Source organism: Lolium perenne, chromosome 7, assembly GCF_019359855.2.
Source record: "Lolium perenne isolate Kyuss_39 chromosome 7, Kyuss_2.0, whole genome shotgun sequence".
Classification (NCBI taxonomy): domain Eukaryota; kingdom Viridiplantae; phylum Streptophyta; class Magnoliopsida; order Poales; family Poaceae; genus Lolium; species Lolium perenne.
The window spans coordinates 203634876-203653116 of record NC_067250.2 but is presented as its reverse complement, the minus strand read 5'-3'; the positions used below and the strand labels follow the sequence as shown (position 1 = coordinate 203653116).

At 42.5% G+C, this 18241-nt stretch overlaps 4 protein-coding genes across 4 annotated transcripts; 2 read left to right on the top strand and 2 right to left on the bottom strand.

Moving 5' to 3' along the window:
• Positions 1-1844: 1844 nt before the first annotated feature.
• Positions 1845-4167, bottom strand: LOC127314443 (uncharacterized). Its single transcript, XM_051344910.2, has 5 exons — positions 3953-4167; positions 3086-3196; positions 2446-2578; positions 2241-2355; positions 1845-2137 (listed from the first exon to the last, which is right to left on the bottom strand). Exons 1-5 carry the CDS (start codon positions 4057-4059, stop codon positions 2076-2078), a joined length of 528 nt encoding a protein of 175 aa, XP_051200870.1. The 5' UTR covers positions 4060-4167; the 3' UTR covers positions 1845-2075.
• A 2700-nt stretch (positions 4168-6867) lies between these two features.
• On the top strand, positions 6868-9444 carry LOC127314444 (E3 ubiquitin-protein ligase RGLG4). Its single transcript, XM_051344911.2, has 9 exons — positions 6868-7471; positions 7564-7648; positions 7735-7875; positions 7979-8190; positions 8280-8359; positions 8444-8549; positions 8648-8914; positions 9034-9090; positions 9242-9444. The coding sequence occupies exons 1-9, from the start codon at positions 7286-7288 to the stop codon at positions 9326-9328; spliced, it is 1221 nt and encodes a 406-aa protein (XP_051200871.1). The 5' UTR covers positions 6868-7285; the 3' UTR covers positions 9329-9444.
• Positions 9445-12286: 2842 nt separating this feature from the next.
• LOC127314446 (major pollen allergen Ole e 10) lies at positions 12287-13186 on the top strand. Its single transcript, XM_051344913.2, has 4 exons — positions 12287-12447; positions 12565-12596; positions 12724-12970; positions 13082-13186. The coding sequence occupies exons 1-4, from the start codon at positions 12378-12380 to the stop codon at positions 13105-13107; spliced, it is 375 nt and encodes a 124-aa protein (XP_051200873.2). The 5' UTR covers positions 12287-12377; the 3' UTR covers positions 13108-13186.
• A 174-nt stretch (positions 13187-13360) lies between these two features.
• LOC127314445 (mediator of RNA polymerase II transcription subunit 21) lies at positions 13361-16200 on the bottom strand. Its single transcript, XM_051344912.2, has 5 exons — positions 15827-16200; positions 15281-15352; positions 14392-14443; positions 14200-14287; positions 13361-13585 (listed from the first exon to the last, which is right to left on the bottom strand). The coding sequence occupies exons 1-4, from the start codon at positions 16124-16126 to the stop codon at positions 14211-14213; spliced, it is 501 nt and encodes a 166-aa protein (XP_051200872.1). The 5' UTR covers positions 16127-16200; the 3' UTR covers positions 13361-13585; positions 14200-14210.
• Between the last annotated feature and the right edge of the window lie 2041 nt (positions 16201-18241).

The following is an 18241-nucleotide window of genomic DNA, read 5'->3' as shown; positions in this document are numbered from 1 at the left end:
TATCTGCCGAAAATTCCCCAAAAATTCCATTAGAAATCTTGTAAATCAAACAAGCCCTCAGGTTCAGGTACCTACGATAGACATATTCTTTTGGGCTTCTCCGATGGAAAACCTATAAACCAGTCCAAAAAAAAAAGTGGCACTAAGACTTTTAGCGAATGGATGCCAAATTTTACACAATTGCCTTTGTTGAAGATATTTCAATCTTCCGAAAGCATCCAAATATTTTATGTGGCTGTCTAACGTTTCACATGATTCATACAGAAGAACAAGATATATTCCTTCTTGATTAAAGGTCTTCCAACTGCCATTCATGGCATGCAACCAACAATGAAGAAATAATTAGAAGATAGCAATAAGCTCTGTAAAAATATTATGTACTTTGTATCACATGCAAGTCCATGTCATCTTTCGGATGATTTTTTTTTTAAAAAAAGAGTGCAATCATATCTTTGGAATTATTTCTAATTGTGCATAGTACTTATTGTGGTTTCCAGTCTCGGTAGTTTTCTTACTCGAATGATATAAGTAAATGATGAAATGCCACATGATTCCAGGAGTATAACATAACAGTGAAATCTGAAGAGCATCATCTTTTACTGAAAACTAATCGTCCTCTGTGGAATTGTTAATTATCGGCAGATAAACATTAAGAAGAGCACCACAAGCAAAGCTATTTAGACAGACGCAATAACAAGACCAACTAAACTACTGAGGGAACATAAATTCCACAAAATGGCATGGCATGGCTATGACATGACCTACGACTCACTGAGATGAGAATAATCACTGCAGACCTCTCAATACCAAAAATTCAAGTCGTTACAACATAAATTGATCTGTACTAATGAACATATATTGGTCTCGCATATCAAAGATGTGCGGTAAAATGTATCCAAACAACGGTTAGATCTTAATTATTTTCCTTGTAACCGGAGTTACCGACCAAACAAACATTGGCTACTATTTTTTGGATTACCATCTAGTGTTGAACGCAATCAAACACTAATTTATACAACCTCACTTTCTAAATGTAAGTCATTTTAGGAGTTCACAGAGGGAATATATTTAAAAAAACTAAAACAAAAATTGGAACGCTTGCAACTATCCAAGTGAAGAATCAGGGTTCAATCAAATCGTAGCAGCCATGATGCAGTCAAAAAGCTATTTAAGTTGCTACTCTCTTTTTTATTAGGCAATTTTAGGGAGGTGGCGTTTTGGCACACGCGTGCATATGCACCCATTATAGAAAATAATAAAAAAAACAATTTTAAAAATGTCAAAAAAATCTGACATAAATTTTTTGGTATACATCGTGACATCCTATGTTCGTTCACAAATTTTCGTGGAAAAACAACATTTTGTGTGGTGTGTACAAAAAAGACAAAAAATGTCCATAGTCGTGCTACAGCATCAAAATTTGTCTTTTTTATAGGAGCCACAGAAAAATGTTTTTTTTTAAACTTGTGTACCAACATAAAATGTCTACATGTACATATAAAAATTTAGTTTAGAATTTTTTGACACTTTAAAATGTGGATTCACATAATGGGAGCATATGCTCCTACGAGCCAAAGTGCATTTCCCCAATTTTAGTTGTTACTCTATCGTACACATGTTGGAGATGACCCTCTGGATTAATAGAAATGGAGGGCACATATTCATTTAGTCTAGGGGTACTGGAAAGGAGCACTATTATTATGCAGCACATATCCAGTCGAATTTCAGAACTTAAATGTGTTAGCAACTAAGCAACTAACCGAGAACCCAGCAAAATTCTTGATCCGTCCAACGGTCAATTGCAAAGCAAGCATCAGCCCTAACCATCTCCACGGCTAGCCATCTACAAATTGAGTTCGTGAGATAGATTATGCACGGTTAATTCGACCGTAACCATCAGCACAACTCAAAGTTCTGGATACTGAATGAGAAGTGTTATCCATGGACCGTGCACGAACAAATCTACACTTCCCCTAAATCACCCACACCACACATTACAAACACACGAAGGTTTGAGACCCGAGCTGATTCCTCTCCACTGCCATGAAAATATTTGGACCGCCAACAGTACCGCTTTACTCTTGAGCTGCCACATCGCTTCCCTCCTCTAGTGCCTCTTTCTCCTTTTGCTGCTCCACTGCTCAGGGTTGGGGTGGTTCAACATGAGTAAATAAATGCACAATAGGCAAACTGTGCCGAAAACAAACTGAATCAATTATCATCTACCAGTTGCTACTCACATGCAATCTCCGCCAGAGCTTTCTGCGTGCGCTTCTCCAGCTTGTCGGTCCTCTTCTGGACATCCCGTTTCAGGTCCCAGTTTGGGTTCTTTGGAGCAATGTTCCCGAAAGGGTTCTGCAGGTAGATATGGTGAGTTAGCCTCGTGAATGATGCCAGGATGTCACTGTATCATTAGGTGGGATTTGATGGATCTGGAAGTGTTACCTCAAGCTGCTTTGGCTCAGCAGCATCAGCAGCAATTGGATCTTCAAACTTGGGAAGAGACAACGGAGCCACCTTACCGCCTCGAAGCTGCTCATCATGAGGAAGGTAGTTTCTGAACTTCAGTGGCATCTCGCTGCATCAAACAGGTTGCATACTTGTGAACAAATGATACAGTTACCATGAAAAAGATATATAGTATGCTAAAAGATATTCACTGATCCAGCAGACAATTCACATGATGGTCTGTTTTTTCAACAAAGTACAATCTAGCATGGAAGAAAGGTTTCATATACTTGTAAATAAACAGGACATGCAGCATTAGTATGGCCAACGATCCAGTGAATGTTTAACATGATGTGCTATCTTAACAATCAAATATGTATACTGATTTTACCAAGCATATATCATGAGACTATACATGGCAAGGCATTGCTGTGAAGATATAATCAATTCAGCCTTATCAAAATGACAAGCATGATGAAATTTAACATCTGGAACCGGTTCCAATTTTCAGTCAGTTGCAAATATTAAAATGACATAAAAGGACTCAGCAAATTAGTATGTATGGAGTATATAATCTAGAATGCAAACCACACTCAAACATGCTAGTAAGTGAATTCCGTCTGTTTCAATTGCATACCCATTGTCTTCAAGTCCGTCAGACTCCTTCAAGCCATCCTCGGTTGCATCCACAGGACCTGGTACTGTTGGTTGGTCTACCTGTTCTTCTGTGGCCCCATGTTTACCATTCCTAGTGTATGGATATAGAATACAAATCAGTTAGATGAGCTGAAACAGAGACAATAATTTGCACTTCCTAAATCCATACATTATTCTCATGGTTCAGCCCACTATCTAGTACGTCCTTAATCAAGTTCTCCTAATCAAGATGTCTTGGGAGAACAGATCAGACAGAGTTGCAAGAACACACAGCAGAATGGTTTGTATTCTTATCAAATGAATATCTGGTGATCAGTTTGCCACGTGTTGGCATGGTTTAATATCGAACGCAGGAATATCTATTCAACGAACAAAGACACTTATACGACACGCATAAACCTGATCCCTGAATAGTACATTTAGAATTTGGACAGCTTGAAATATCTTCAGACAGCAAGTGTCGAAGCACTTGAATCCCTGTGAGATGTACACCTAATGTGGGCAATAATGGCGCACCGAAACTCAACCATCAGTTCTATTTTCTCAGAATGTTTTGCTTCGGATTATTGCTATGAAAGTATGAAGCAGTACATCAGCAATAAGGATACCAGTCGTGTTAATCTGAAAGCTAAAAATTGACGAAACAGGCTAACACAACCGAAACAGGCTAAAAATTTCACCATTCTCGGGCTATGCGTAGTACCAAAGCCGGCTGTTCTACGAGGATTTCTGTACTCGCAGTATACCAACGCAGAGAGACAAGCAAGCAGAGCAGTTCCGCTCGCTCGAGCAAAGCACACCTAGCACAAGAGTGGGGGAGCGGGAAGAGAGGAAGGGGAGACCGTACTGCTGCTCCGCGGCAGGGGCGGCGTCGGGGGCGGAGAGGAGCTCCTTGGCGGCGCGGAGGGCCTTGAGGCGCTCGCGGCGGGCGGTGGCGTCCTCCTCCGCGCCCATCCCGAGCAGTATCCGGTTCCGGCTCCTTGGGGCAGCAGCAGCTGGCTGGGCTAGGGTTTCGGAGATCTCTCGCCTCGCCGCGGAGCGGGTCGCTTCGCTTCGATTCGGGAGGAAGAAGAGCAGACGGGAGATTGAGTTGGGTTCCTGGGCCTCAAAGAATTGGGGTGCGGGCTTTCTTCTCTATCTAGGCCCGGTCTCCCAGGCCAGACGATGTAATGCTTGCTCCAGGCCCAGTCAGGGAATTTGCCCTCAAGAAGAAGAAAAGAAAAGATGTGTTCCCTCTCTTCGATCTTCTATTAAAAAGAAGAAATAGGTCCATTTCAGGTCTAAAGTACGAATTAGAATTGTTTCATATGAAACGGATAACACATATCCAAAAATTTAAATTGGCTCACATAATCCTCTGAACTAACTACAACGGTGCACGCCTCCTAACCCCACTGTAAGATGTTTTTAAAACTTCTTTTTTCGATGTGGCACCTGGAGATTAAAGGCCGTTCTGCGACATTGGTAAATGCGGGTGGGTGAGGTCTATATGACCGCCTCCAAACCGGTTCGGTCTAGTCGCATTGCCACGTGCCCGTTCGGTTTGGCTGATCATGGTGTATGTCCTATAGGGCAAAACAAGTCTTTCAATGAGACTTTGTGAGGTACGAAATCGAGGAACTAGGATATTACCCCTTTCGGGGACCATTGGCCCCCAAGCCGTTCTAATTCACTATACCACATTCCTATCCATGGGGTTGGTGTTTTTTATGCCAGCCTGGCAGACAACCTTACCTTTAAAGAAAAGAAAAAAAACTTCACTTACCAATAGGACATGGCCACTTGCCATCTAATGGCCAAATCGCGTGAGTCATGCCCCTCTAGTAGTTGTGGCTTGTGTGGGCAACAAGAGAATGTTGCTAACAATTTTTCAGTTGTGTCCTTGCCTAGTTTATGTGGAGCAATATGTACATGAGATGCTTCAAAGCTTGCCCGATCTCTTTGCTATCTTCAGGAATCAGGAGGCTGTCGGGTAATGCTACGATATTTTTGTGGATTTACTTTGCGCCTCAATACTGGGTGCTATGAAATAGACGCAATAAGCTTACTATTGAAGCTAATTTTCCTTGTCAACTGTTAATTGTCTTTTAAAAGCTAAAATCTTTTGGTAGAAGGTGGTGCTTGTTGTAAAGAACTAATTTTCCTCTGCTAGAAAAAATGTTGGTGCTCCTTAAGAAACTCTTCTGCGACACTACAGTCCTCCAGTGGCTTGTGTTTTGTAGTATGTCCAAGTGGTTGAAAATAGATGGTTAGTTTCTTTTGTGTGTGTGGTGGTCCGTTTAAACTTTTTTATTTATGTTTTGTACTCCCTCCGTCCCAAAATATAAGGCGTCTAAGGATTAGTTAAAAGTCAATGTTTTAAGTTTGACCAAGTTTATACACAAAAATATAAATATTTACAATACTAAGTCATTGTCAATAGATTCACCCTAAAGTATATTTTCTTAATATGTCAATTTGATATTGTAGATGTAAATATTTTTTTCTAAATATTTGGTCAAAGTTTGTAAGGTTTGACTTTTGACCAATCCTTAGACATCTTACATTTTGGGACGGAGGGAGTATTCTTTAAGCTAACCTGCCAGGCATATTTGTTACCCTTTTGGCCCCAAGGGCTTGCATTTATTTAAATTACAACACTTGGTGCATTTTATCTAAAAAGATTCATGGGCATTAGGCGTGCATTTTCGGATATGTTGTTTTGGCTCACATGAATAGATGTTTCCATTACAAAAAAAAACACATTTTAGAATTGCTAAAAAAAATTGAAAAATAATAAATATTTGTGTGAAACCTACATGTTTGTGTATTTGACACATGTCCTGAGATATTTTGTGAAAACATTATGTTGTGTCGTAGACAACGAAGATAAAAAAATGCTTGTGAAAAGTCATTTTGTGGTAGTGAATATTGTCTTTTTTACACAAGTCATAAAAAATATTTTTTTCATAAAACTTTATATGCGTACATATAATATGTAGATGTACACCTAATACATTTAAATTTTATTTTAACATTTTAAGATGTGTTTTCCATGGCGGAAGCATATAAAGACATGCCATCTAAAGTGGATTGTCGTGCATTTTCCTTTAGGCTAACCTACGGGGCATATATGTTACTCTTTCGACCCCAAGGGCTTGCATTTATTTAAAGTACAACACTTGGTGCATTTTATGTGAAAATATTCATGGGCATTAGGCATGCATTTTCGGAGACATTGTTTTGGCTCACATGAATAGATGCTTCCATTACAAAAATACACATTTTAGAATTGTTAAAACATTTTCAAAAATAATAAATATTTTTGTGAAACCTACATGTTCATGTATTTAACACATGTCCTGAGATATTTTGTGAAAACATTATGTTGTGTCATAGACAATGAAGAAAAAAATGCTCATGAAAAGTCATTTTTTGGTAGTGAATATTGTCTTTTTTACATAATTCGTAAAAAAAATTCATATTACTTTATATGCCTACATAAAATATGTAGATGTACAGCTACTATTTTAAAATTTTATTTAAACATTTTAAGATGTGTTTTTCCACGGCGAAGAATATAAAGACATGCGAGCCAAAATGGATTGTCGTGCATTTTCCTCTCAGTTTGCAAGAAGGAAAACAAGAAATTCTCGACTGATACTTTTTGCCAACACAAAACGGGCATGATCTGAACACATCTTCAAGGTGACGATGTGTTTGTATGCACTATTTCCGGACCAAGAAATATTCCCCTCTACCAAATTGCCTTCCTTTCTCTCAGGACTCCACAGAAAGACACACGCAGGAATCTGATACTTTAGCACTCACAAAGTAGCAATTACCAGAAACTGATCGGTCCATGAGAAGTTTCTTGACGATCACGGCCGTCTCTGACACGGAATGGCATAAAGAGCTTTTGATCGACGAAAGTCGCAAGAAGCTTCGCTACGAAAATCTGTTCTTCCCTGACGCACGCATCTTTCTTCCACAAAAGAAATCCTCGTCAATCTGAAAAATCCTCAATCCGGTTCCATGGCTGTGCCTTGCTTGTTCCTTTGATCTTTGCTGCAACTTCGGAGAAAGTAAGAGAAGACGAAGGAGGAGGTCTTGTCTTCCTCCTTCGCATGGTATTACTACTACAGGCCGGTGCAGGGCTTTCCCCTGCCGATCGCTGCCTGAACTAGCAGCGTACGTGAATATGGGCGGGATGTTGAGCGCGCTGTTCGGCGGCCACCGGAGGGGACCGGCCGGGGCAGAGAGGATGGCGTCGACGAGGAGCCGTGGGCTGCCGGGTAACACCGGCGGCGACGGCGATCACCGACGGAGGGCGATGCTGTCAAAGAAGTACTCGTACATACCCGACACCTACACCTCTCTGGAGCAGGTGTTCGATCATCTCAATCCTCATGGGATTATTCTTCTTGCCAAGCATTTCTTCAGAATTTTCATTCCAGTTTCACGCGTTTGATTTCTCAGGTGACGGCGGCACTGCGCGACCAAGGCCTAGAGTCATCGAACCTGATACTCGGGATCGACTTCACCAAGAGCAACGAATGGACTGGTGAGATCAATTAACTGTATGTACAGTGTTCTTATTCTTGTTCTTGCTTGCGTCTGTCTGATCAGAGACTCGATTTGTTCGTTCAGGGAAGCGGTCGTTTAACGGACAGAGCCTGCACAAGCTGGGCAGCACGCCCAACCCTTACGAGACGGCCATCGGCATCATCGGCAAGACCCTCGCTCCTTTCGACGAGGACAACCTCATCCCCTGCTTCGGCTTCGGCGACGGTCAGTCCTCCTTGCTACGTTGATCGACACATAATCGAGGTTTGTTTCATTACATTTTCTCAGGAGTGGTGATGTTCCTGCTTTGCATATGTGTGCTGCGCAGCGACGACGCACGACTACAACGTCTTCAGCTTCCACCAGGACAACTCGCCGTGCCATGGCTTCGAGGAGGTGCTGGCCTGCTACCGGAACGTCGTGCCGCACCTCAGGCTGTCAGGGCCAACGTCTTTCGCGCCGATCGTGGAGGCCGCAGTCGACATCGTGGACAGGACCGGAGGGCAGTACCATGTCCTGGTCATCGTCGCCGACGGCCAGGTGCCTGAACTGAAACTCAAAAAAACTTATGCACTGACAAATGTATCTTTATTTTTCTTGGTACCGACTACCGAGCCCGCCCCTTGCAGGTCACGAGGAGTATTGATACGAGCGATGGCGATCTGAGCCCGCAGGAGAGAAGAACGGTGGACTCCATTGTCATGGCTAGGTGATCTTCGACAGTTGATGACAGTGTTAGGTTTATGATTGACTGAACCTAACACGAAAGTTTCGACTTCTTGATCTTAATTAGTTCTTACCCGCTGTCAATCGTGCTGGTCGGAGTTGGGGATGGCCCATGGGAGGACATGCAGAAGTTCGACGACAAGCTCCCCGCGCGCGCCTTCGACAACTTCCAGGTCAACATTCGCGATACGTCGTCGCCACTGAAATCGATCCGAGCTCTGAGCATGAACCAGTACAATGCGACTCACATCCATGAATCGTGAATGCACAGTTTGTGAACTTCACCTCGATCATGTCGAGGAACGCGACGCTGCAGCAGAAGGAGTCGGCCTTCGCGCTCGCCGCGCTCATGGAGGTGCCCATCCAGTACAAGGCCACCATGGAGCTCGGCATCCTTGGCCGGACGACGGGGAAGGCCAAGAGGGTCGTGCCGGCTCCGCCACCGCTGCCGGCGTCTTCGCAGAGGCAGCCGTCGTCGTTGCGGCGGGAAGGTAGCGGCGCGAACGCCACGGCGCCGGCGGAGCCAAGAGAGGATCAGGTTCGCCTGGGGATTGTCGAGTTTCGTCTTATGATCAGACACGCAGGAGTATTCATGTCCCCTTTATCGAATATAAACTAACTTACAGAGCAATGCATATTTGTGCAATGTGCATGCAGGTGTGCCCCATCTGCTTGACCAATGCCAAGGATCTAGCATTTGGCTGTGGCCACATGGTAAGACAATAGTAGTAAGAACTGATTTATTTCTACTTAAGCCTGCAATCTAAACAAATGTTCAGATATAGTTCCTTCTTATAGTTTGAAAGAAATGTGAGTTAATGGAATGTATTTATATTCTGTTTTCTTATTTGTGTGCCAACGACAGTGTTGCAGGGAGTGTGGGGAGAACCTTACCAGATGCCCAATATGTCGAGAGACAATACGGTCCAAGCTGAGGCTATACTCGGGATGATAGCAACCAAACCTATATTTGTATTTGTTCCAAATGTGAATCATTGTGCAAAGGAAATGCTACGATTAATTGTTGATACTCATCAGGCTTCCTGAATTATTCTGATTGTTTGGTTCTACCCTTGTTTATTTGTTATAAGTATGAGTTATGGGAAGCTCCATAACCATCATGCGAGTAAGATTTTATTTTGTAGTTTCCTATGTACAGTATCATATAGAAGAAAGGAAATGAATGAGGGGAGTACCTTTGCACCTCTACCTCAACATAGTAGAGAAAACTTCAACTGACAAGACTATAAATCTATCATCCATATATCGTCCATTGTAAAGAATATACTTAAATTTTGCATTACCCTAGACTCCACAACATGCATTTTTCATTTGTTCTGGCATTTGAGCTCTGATGGTGGTTCTGGTTCCATGGCAAAACTAGTGTCTATGTACATAAACCAAATTTACTTACTTTTTTTATGTCACGACTAATTAGCTCGATTAAGATGGTTTGTCCCAAATTACACTATATTAGATATTAGTTGGTAGCTATATTCTTGTACGATTCTTTCAGCCACTGGTAAGTTAGGATCTTAAGAGATATCTTGAACAATATTTCACTAGTTTCTTAAAGTATCTGCAGTTTGAGATATTTTCTTCCTATATATTATGTTGAACAATATTATCACAACTAGCTGGAAGTATTCACATTTGGGATATTTTCTTCATATATACTTATAAAAACGACATAGGCACAATAAGTGTTAGAATGCATAAACCGATACGACTAAGTAATTTGCAGACTTTGTGCTCAAACAAAAACCCACCGCTCTTGGGTCTAGCATGCGGTGTTGTACCTTCCCACAAACAATCAATGAAGTTGGCTTTGGACTTAAATGTACTTACAAGTGCTAAGGGGGAAATTATCACAATGAGTGCCAACTCAAAGATCAATAAGAAATAAGAAGATTAGAAGAGAAATACTAAGATTGTAAAGTAATAAGATTAGAAGAGAAATACTAAGAAAGTACAATAATGAAAATAATAAAAATGAAATATTAATGGTACATACATATATCAACATTAAAAATGAACTAATTTAACTCTTAAGCATTGGTGTAATCAACATTAAGTAAAAATGGGTGGTTATCATATTAAATCTAGATACAAAATTTAGATAAACATATCTGGATATCTAAAAGTCACACTCACATGTTATGCTTGAGTCAGTCTGCAAGTTTGCTACAATGAATATCAGTTGTGGACCACACAATCAGTTTAGAAACCAAAACTAATTTATTCGATAAAATGAACACCACATGTTATTTTTTTATCTCTACCTTTCTATGTTCGCATGGTTAGAATTTATTATTTATAATCACTAAATAGTTACTTTTGTTCAAGGGAGAAAACTTATTTAAATTTGATCATTGTGATGCATGTCTTCGGTTGGTCTTATGTGCTCTCTTTCTCATCCAAAATGATTTGTTGCAACACTAGAGTTGGTCTTATGGTAAAATCCCAAGATCATGTGGTATCCTAGATTCCTAGGTCATAGTGTTAAAGATTAACCATGTGCGCACAAGTTTGTAGCTTTCCACATTTCATTAGTGATTATTTTGATGCATGTTTACTTCGCAAGTACACATGTTACAGTATCATGTGATTCATTTATATGTTTTTCTCCTTCCTAGCTAATTACCGGCACATGAGAATGAGTAAATCCTAACATGCATATATTTTTGGCAAAAAGAAAAAATACAATTGATTGTTAACTACGACCTTTCTATTCTAACACAGATTAATTCACTCCTTGTAACTAGGACAACCAATATAATATTATATTCGTCATGTTTTATTCTTACAGGTTAACTTAGAAGCTCAATTTAACTTTTTTTTTCTCAATTTAACTCAGTATGTAAATACAAGGAATTTTGGAAAACAAGAAGCCAAAACTTTCCGACTTTGATTTTTTTTTTTTGCTGATGACTTCAATTATTAATATGTGCAATGAATATTTTAATCACTAAGGTAATATTTCTACTAACATGTACAAGTAAAACAATGTACGTGATGTGGTGCTGATTGCTAAGCAGTGTCAATATCCGGAAGAAGGAAATAGGGCATCTTTTGATACTGGCACCTCAAATGTCAAACTTAGTATTGACATGGGACGGTGTATCAAAATAAGGACTGGTAAAAAGTTAAATTTTACTAGTCCTTAGACGTCTTAGATGCCTTGCAGTCCTTAGACGCCTTACATTTTGGAACGGAGTATCAAAATAAGGACTGGTCAAAAGTCAAACTTTTCTAAATTTGACCAAATATTTAGAAAAATAAATTTACATCTACAATATCGAATGGACATATTAAGAAAACATATTTTATGGTAAATCTATTCATGATGATTCAGTACTGTAAATGTTTATACTTTTGTGTATAAACTTGGTCAAACTTAAAAAAATGATGACTTTTGACTAATCCTTAGACGTCTTACATTTTGGGACGGAGGGAGTACTTCACTATGATTTTTCTATTAAAATGTGGTACTTCCACACACAAAAAACGTGACAAAGAAATTTCTCTTCTTAATACGGACATGCATATCTCCTGCATGGTTCGGAAAAAAAAAATCTCACCACAAAAAAAGTACTTGTCCATGTTTCCTTTTAAACTCTGTGTACATCATTTTGACCATTTCGTGCCCCATCATAGTAATTGGTAATTGAGCCGTTACCTCAAAAGGAAAAGTAACAGAGCCGTTTTAGCGAAACTAATGCGGGGCAATACTGCAAGGCAGCAACACACATAGCCGCTGAGTTAATGATGACATTAACTGGATTAATATTCTTATCTCTTGCTTGTGAACCGCTGTTTCTGCAACACGCCCTTTGTGCTTCGACTTCGTCTTCGCCTGCGTATATATACACTGCCACGCCGTGAGCATTTCTTGCATGTACCAAACGATTACTCACAAGACGGAAGCTCAATTCACTCCTCTTCTGCTGCTTCTTAACATAGAGAAAGGTTTCTTGCAATCTATTGCTCACAAGAAAGAGATGGCATCAACCGCTATCAGATTCATCACCTTCGTCTCTGCTCTCATGCTGCTACTGCACTGCACTTACGGTACATCTCCCTCTAATCTACTGCCTCAACTTATTAAGATCTTCTGAATTCAGAACTTTTTTCTTACAAAATCTCTGGTCTACTTTTGTTTACACCAATTGGTTTGTGATCTTTCAGCAGCAGCTGCACCAATCTTTCAGCAGAGACAGGTAAAGAGTTCTCCTAACAACCACCATCAGTATCTTTCTTTTTAAATTTTCATCAGTAACATTCTCCTGGTGCTATGTTGTTCCGTTAGCGTTTTGTTCATCATTCCCTGTTATTGGCTGCCTGTAGTCGGCCAAGACATGGTGCGTCGCTAATCCTTCGGCCAACGAGGCTGCGCTGAGGGCGAACATGGATTTCGCCTGCTCCGAGAGCGACTGCAGCGCGATTCAGGGCACAGGAGGCTGCTCCGTCCGCTATGGCGGCATCCTGCTATCGCGGGCGTCGGTGGCGATGAACGCCTATTACCAGGCCAAGGGGAGGAACACATGGAACTGCTTCTTCAACGGCACCGGCCTCATCAGCATCACTGACCCCAGTAAGCAGCCACCAGCTTCACTTCAACATGACAAAACGACGCTTCTTCCTTCTGAAATCTTCGTGTGGTGCTGAGTGCTGACTGGTTCTTTCTCTGCTTCGTTCTTTGCAGGTCTAGGCACTTGCAAGTACGCATGAGTTCAGAGGGATCATTGAAGCTGAGAAAATAAGTTTCTAGGCCCCCCTAGAAGGCGTAGTGTATTGTTTTCGATATCAGAACTGCTAGATTTCGAATCAGATCTAGCTTCAGTGTTTTATTTGTCTTTAGAAATGTCAATCTATGCTTTTTTTTCAGTGATATTCTTTCCATGCCAGTCAATAAGTTCTTTCATGCCAAGCCAAATCCACATGACGAGAACCCAACAAAAAATAAGTTCTATCATGTGTGATGTGTAATGAAACTGAACCAATTCTTCAAACTATTTTAGGGCAACGATGTTACAACACTCAACTTTAATTCCACATCCAGCAACTGCTCTTGGAACATCGATACACAAGTTAAAGAAAAAGTCATTATTGTCTGCAAACCTAGCTGAGAAGGCATGAGGAACTACAAGAGATAACACCACAATGTTTGATTTAGCAAATCCATGAACGCCAAGACGACTTCAGTTATCTGAAATGGCAGAAAAATGAAAGGGGTAAACAAAATGCCTGCTTCAATATTTATGATATGGGATTTTTTTTTAAATAGTTCCAGAGTTTCTGATATACAGCAAGTGTGAACAAAAATAAGTTTATATAATATTAAGCGTCCAAGATCCCAGCAGGATTCCGTAGGTGTTTACCCAAGCAGGTTTGGTGTAACAGGTTGCCATCCACACTATATTGTGCTGAGGCCTGATATAGGAAACATCCAGAGATAAACCTACTCTAGTTAGCAGTAAACAAAGATAGATCGTGGAACTGGTATCATCAAATGAACACAACTATAACAACACATGGTACCATGCGCATTTTTATTCGAGACAAGGTTTACAGCTATATAATTGCAATACTACCCCTGGTGGGCTCAAAGAAGAGAAACGCCAATAAGAATTTGTAACAGTGCATTTAGCGTGTTAATTCTGCATTGTAGTAAACCCCTCCACAATTTTTTTTTATAGAAAGGAGTGTAAAATGTTGCAAGGCGTAGCATGCATTTTGTTGTCACCACTTAAGTGCTGCAAATAAACAATGATGTCTGATGGTTTATTGACATATTTGAGGAAGGATGCCATCCGAACTTACATGCAACATTACTAATCTGGCTTCTTCATATTTATACAGTTGTCTGTAGCTTCATTGAACAACACTTCAACCTGCTGCAATTCCAGTTCTATGGAAGGAACAACATAGAGATCAGCTATGTATTTAATCAGTTGTAGCATAATAAGGACCTAGCTAAATGCAAAGATTCGAAATATTGCAAAGTTGTGTTACCAGCAGCTTCCAGTTGTTTCTGAAGCTCCAATCCCACATCTTCGTTCTCTGCCTGCATATTCGAAGGTTACATGATTTATTTGCAGGATAAAAAGAAGGATAATGTGACTTTTCGACGATGCTTTGGTTAACATTTGCCAAGACAAGCCAAAAATCCAACAATTTGCTGATGGGTACTGAAAAATGATGGACATTTGCTCGTACATATCCGAAAGAGCCAATTTTCACTAAATACAAGTGTCATGAGAGGCTACAATATCAAGCATCTGCTTTTCTTGGGTTTAAATTTTAGAGTGGCAAATGATTGTTTCTAGCCTTCAGAGATAAAAAAAATTCAGGACAGGTCTAACATGACACACTATGCACAAGAACAAAACCAGGAGGAAGGATAATATGTACAAAGAGAGTATAATATACTAAAACAGATTAAACTGTCAGTGTCAGATGATCCAACAAAACCACATCTACATTAGAGTAAACATAGCAGATGTGTAGTTAGAAAATACATGCTGCCATGGTTGTGAGTACTTCTGTTGTAGGTGTGGTTCTGCCACATTCCCACCTTAGTTTTCACTTCCATTAGTAATATGTGAACTTTGATGTGTACCAGGTGGTTTAGCTTCTTACTCCCTCTGTACCCCATTATAATACGTTTTAGCATAGTGTTTTAGTGTGCTAAAACGTCTTATAATTTGGTAGAGGGAATAGTTTTTTGTACCGAAATAAAGGAATGGGAAGGGTGTTGGTACCCTTTGGTTAAGAATTTCAGGTGCATTATTCCTTGAGTAGCTATTTTGGTAAGAAGTTAGCCTATGCTCACTAATCACAATTCATAACATACTTCTGGGTTAAACTAAAGCTAATCTGATACTTATACTGTGAAACGCACCTGAAGTTCTTGAATTCTTTTCAACTGATCCTCTTCTGATGATAGTGGCAATGCCGCGACAAGAGCATCAAACTGCATCGGAGGGACAAATATTTTTTCCATCATGAGAACAAAGTGAAAGTAGTAAGTAGGTGCACATTTCAGCACAACCTCACATGTTATAACAATGATTAACCTAAAATACACACAATTGCTGAAGATGCCTCACTCTCCACCCCAGGCAGAAGCGCAGTAGAACAACACTAGGAGGGTACTATTCGCACAGCTACTAGTCTCGTACTACATGAGAGAGGAGAAGTATGCTGATCATCTACAACATAAATGGCAAATCGGACAAATTTTCACTCTACAATCAATCAGGAATTGTTACCCTCGTCGTCCTCTTAATCCCACCGGAACGTGGAGGCATACTAGAAATATACTAAGCCGGCTAGGCATGTCTAAATTCCTCCATCTTCTAGTAAAAACAATGGCCTAGGAATTTCCTCGAGCAGGTGGCGAGCACAGAATAAAAAGGGAAATTTCGAGAGGAGACCGGTTGCGCACCTTCTTTGCGGCGAGGACGAGCGCGTGGCTCATGGCCTTGGGCTGCTCGGCGAGATCGAGCGCGGGCTGGGGCGGCGCTTGCGGCGGTGGAGGCGCCGCCGCCGCCGCCGCAGCAGCAGCACCGGGCGCGGGCGGGGGCTGGGAGGCGGGGTCGTCGGGGTTAGGGTTGGGGTTGAGCGGGTCCGGGTAGCTATTGGAGAGGCGGACGGGCGGCGCGTCGCGCTGCAGCGTGCCGAATGTGTTGACGGCCACCATGGCCATCTCGTTGAGCTGCTCCTGCAGCTGCGAGATGATGTCCATGCCGCTGATTCCTCTCCTTCCTCTGTCTCCCCTGCTTCTCGGATTTTTCAAGTTCCGGGTTAGTCGAACGAAGGCGCAGGTCACCTTAGAGCATGTATAATTCCAACGAGATAGGGGTGAGCGCAGTTTGGGCCGAGGCCCCGTATTCGGGCCGGCCCGTATCGGTAGAATACGGGGCCCAAAAAAACCACGACGCCGCATTCTCGCTAAGCTCCGGCGAGAAATCCCGCGCTGCTCGCCTCCACATTACAACCGCCGGTCGCCATGTTCGCTCGCCGAAGCAGTACCGCGTAGCCCGCGAGCGGATCGAAGCGATCCCGCTCGCCGGACACCGTCGAGGAGGCGTGGTGGCTCCAATGCAAGCAGTCCGCCGCCGGGAGTCGGCGTGCGGCGTGCAGTACGCCGGCGCCCTGTACGTGCCGTCGTCGCTCCGTGAGTTCACCGCGGGCGAGCGCTGGTACAAGGAAGATCCGCCGCTCAAGCCGATGAGCGGCCCCGAGTTCAAGAAGTGGCGCGCCGAGTGGGAGAGGAACCGCCGGGCGAAGGCGGTATGGGACGCGCGCATCGGGAGCACCAGCGGCGGAGGAGCTCCGCGAGCTGGTGAGGAGGAAGAGGAGGCGGAGGAGGATGACCCCCTCTTCCTGCAGGCAGTGGCCGCATCCAAGAAGGATGCCGCCGAAGCTGCTCGGACGGAGGCAGAGGAGGAGGCGGCGGCCATCGCCGCCGTGAAGGAGATGGAGGCGCGGGAGGCTGCCGCCAGGGCGCCATTTGTCATCCTCGACGAGTAGATAGGTTAGTAGAAGACGTGATCCATTAGGATCGCGCAATGTATGATCCGTATGTATGATCCATGATGATGAACTATCGAACAAATTTCCCGGGGTTTCAATTTTCAAATATACGGGACGAAATACGGGGTCTGCTAGACGGAATGGTTCTTCCGTGAGCAAATTTTGGATACGGGACGAAATACTCGCGTTATACGGGGTAGAGAAATACAGGATCTGCTAGACATGCTCTTATTATTTGGCCGAGCTATGTAGGGCGTGTTTGGTAGCCCGGGGCTATTCACAAACTTTCCTTCCAATGGAGATTTTGAGAGGCTCCAGTATTTGTTAGGCCGGTTTTTCCCATGTGAACACTGTTAAGAAGATATAAAAAAACGTTCCAGCGTCGGGATGAGGAGCAAAGCTCAAATCGAGCTTCCTCATCTGGGATGAGCTAATCCCGCAAACCACTGTAGCCCCTCCCCCCCCCCCCCAACACCCCAACCCCCCACCTCTTCCTCTCCTCATTCTCCCCTATTTTCCTCTCTCCCGTCAGGCTCCAGCCTGCCTCCCTACCTCAGGCCAGCACCCTTCCGCGCCAAGGCCTGCCTTCCGCCGGAATCGTCCCGCCCCATGGCGTGCATCCCTCCCGCCGGCGCCACCACCTCCTCGTCGTCCTCTCTGCCCCCGAGCAACAGCCCAGCGCCACCAGGATCGATAATCGGGCTGGCAGCCTGCTGCTTTCCCACACGCCATGGAGAGAGATAGGGCCTGATTGCTTTTTATTTTTCAGCTCAAGGTTCTTTGTCTGAAAATAGAACCTCTTTGCAAATTACTTTAGTTGTGAATGGTTAAGCTCAGATTGGATCACCAAACAACATCTTGGCTCAACATGATCTCAGGTGGGAAAGGCTTTCTGTGATGATACAATCTACCAAACACACCCGTACCATACCCATCCGCTCTCTCTTAGGAGAAAGACTCACTTTTTATTTTGTGATTTCTAGTCTAAAATATAGAAATAGAGATTTGTGGCTTCTGAACTTCAGTGATCACTTTGTTTAAAAGAAAATCAAAACTCATATTGACAAGTTTACAAAATTCTGGAAAAAAATGCATGTTGGCAATAATGTGTGGTGTGCGCTACACATCAGTCAGCTGATTCCTCACACCGGATCAGCCGGTAAGATTACCGTTGGATGTTTTGTTCCGCGACCTGTGAGCCGTTGATGTCGCTTTCCTAGGTTGTACAGAAGATGATGCTTTCCAAGACTATGTAGAGATATCCCTTTTCTATGTTGGTGGACCCGGGGTAAAAAGTTGCGCCGATTTATTTGCTTCAGGTCGT

What these genes read in the sequence shown, in the direction of transcription:
- LOC127314445 (XM_051344912.2), bottom strand. Translation starts at nt 16,126, where the DNA reads ATGGACATCATCTCGCAGCTGCAGGAGCAGCTCAACGAGATGGCCATG. An exon ending in TCGTCCTCGCCGCAAAGAAG is followed by an intron (nt 15,353 to 15,826) that starts GTGCGCAACCGG and finishes CCTCCGATGCAG; the next exon opens with TTTGATGCTCTTGTCGCGGC. An exon ending in AAAGAATTCAAGAACTTCAG is followed by an intron (nt 14,444 to 15,280) that starts GTGCGTTTCACA and finishes TCGAATATGCAG; the next exon opens with GCAGAGAACGAAGATGTGGG.
- LOC127314446 (XM_051344913.2), top strand. Translation starts at nt 12,378, where the DNA reads ATGGCATCAACCGCTATCAGATTCATCACCTTCGTCTCTGCTCTCATG. An exon ending in GCTACTGCACTGCACTTACG is followed by an intron (nt 12,448 to 12,564) that starts GTACATCTCCCT and finishes GTGATCTTTCAG; the next exon opens with CAGCAGCTGCACCAATCTTT. An exon ending in CATCAGCATCACTGACCCCA is followed by an intron (nt 12,971 to 13,081) that starts GTAAGCAGCCAC and finishes CGTTCTTTGCAG; the next exon opens with GTCTAGGCACTTGCAAGTAC.
- LOC127314444 (XM_051344911.2), top strand. Translation starts at nt 7,286, where the DNA reads ATGGGCGGGATGTTGAGCGCGCTGTTCGGCGGCCACCGGAGGGGACCG. An exon ending in CCTACACCTCTCTGGAGCAG is followed by an intron (nt 7,472 to 7,563) that starts GTGTTCGATCAT and finishes TTGATTTCTCAG; the next exon opens with GTGACGGCGGCACTGCGCGA. An exon ending in TCATCGTCGCCGACGGCCAG is followed by an intron (nt 8,191 to 8,279) that starts GTGCCTGAACTG and finishes CGCCCCTTGCAG; the next exon opens with GTCACGAGGAGTATTGATAC.
- LOC127314443 (XM_051344910.2), bottom strand. Translation starts at nt 4,059, where the DNA reads ATGGGCGCGGAGGAGGACGCCACCGCCCGCCGCGAGCGCCTCAAGGCC. An exon ending in GACGGACTTGAAGACAATGG is followed by an intron (nt 2,579 to 3,085) that starts GTATGCAATTGA and finishes TGTTTGATGCAG; the next exon opens with CGAGATGCCACTGAAGTTCA. An exon ending in CTGAGCCAAAGCAGCTTGAG is followed by an intron (nt 2,356 to 2,445) that starts GTAACACTTCCA and finishes ATCTACCTGCAG; the next exon opens with AACCCTTTCGGGAACATTGC.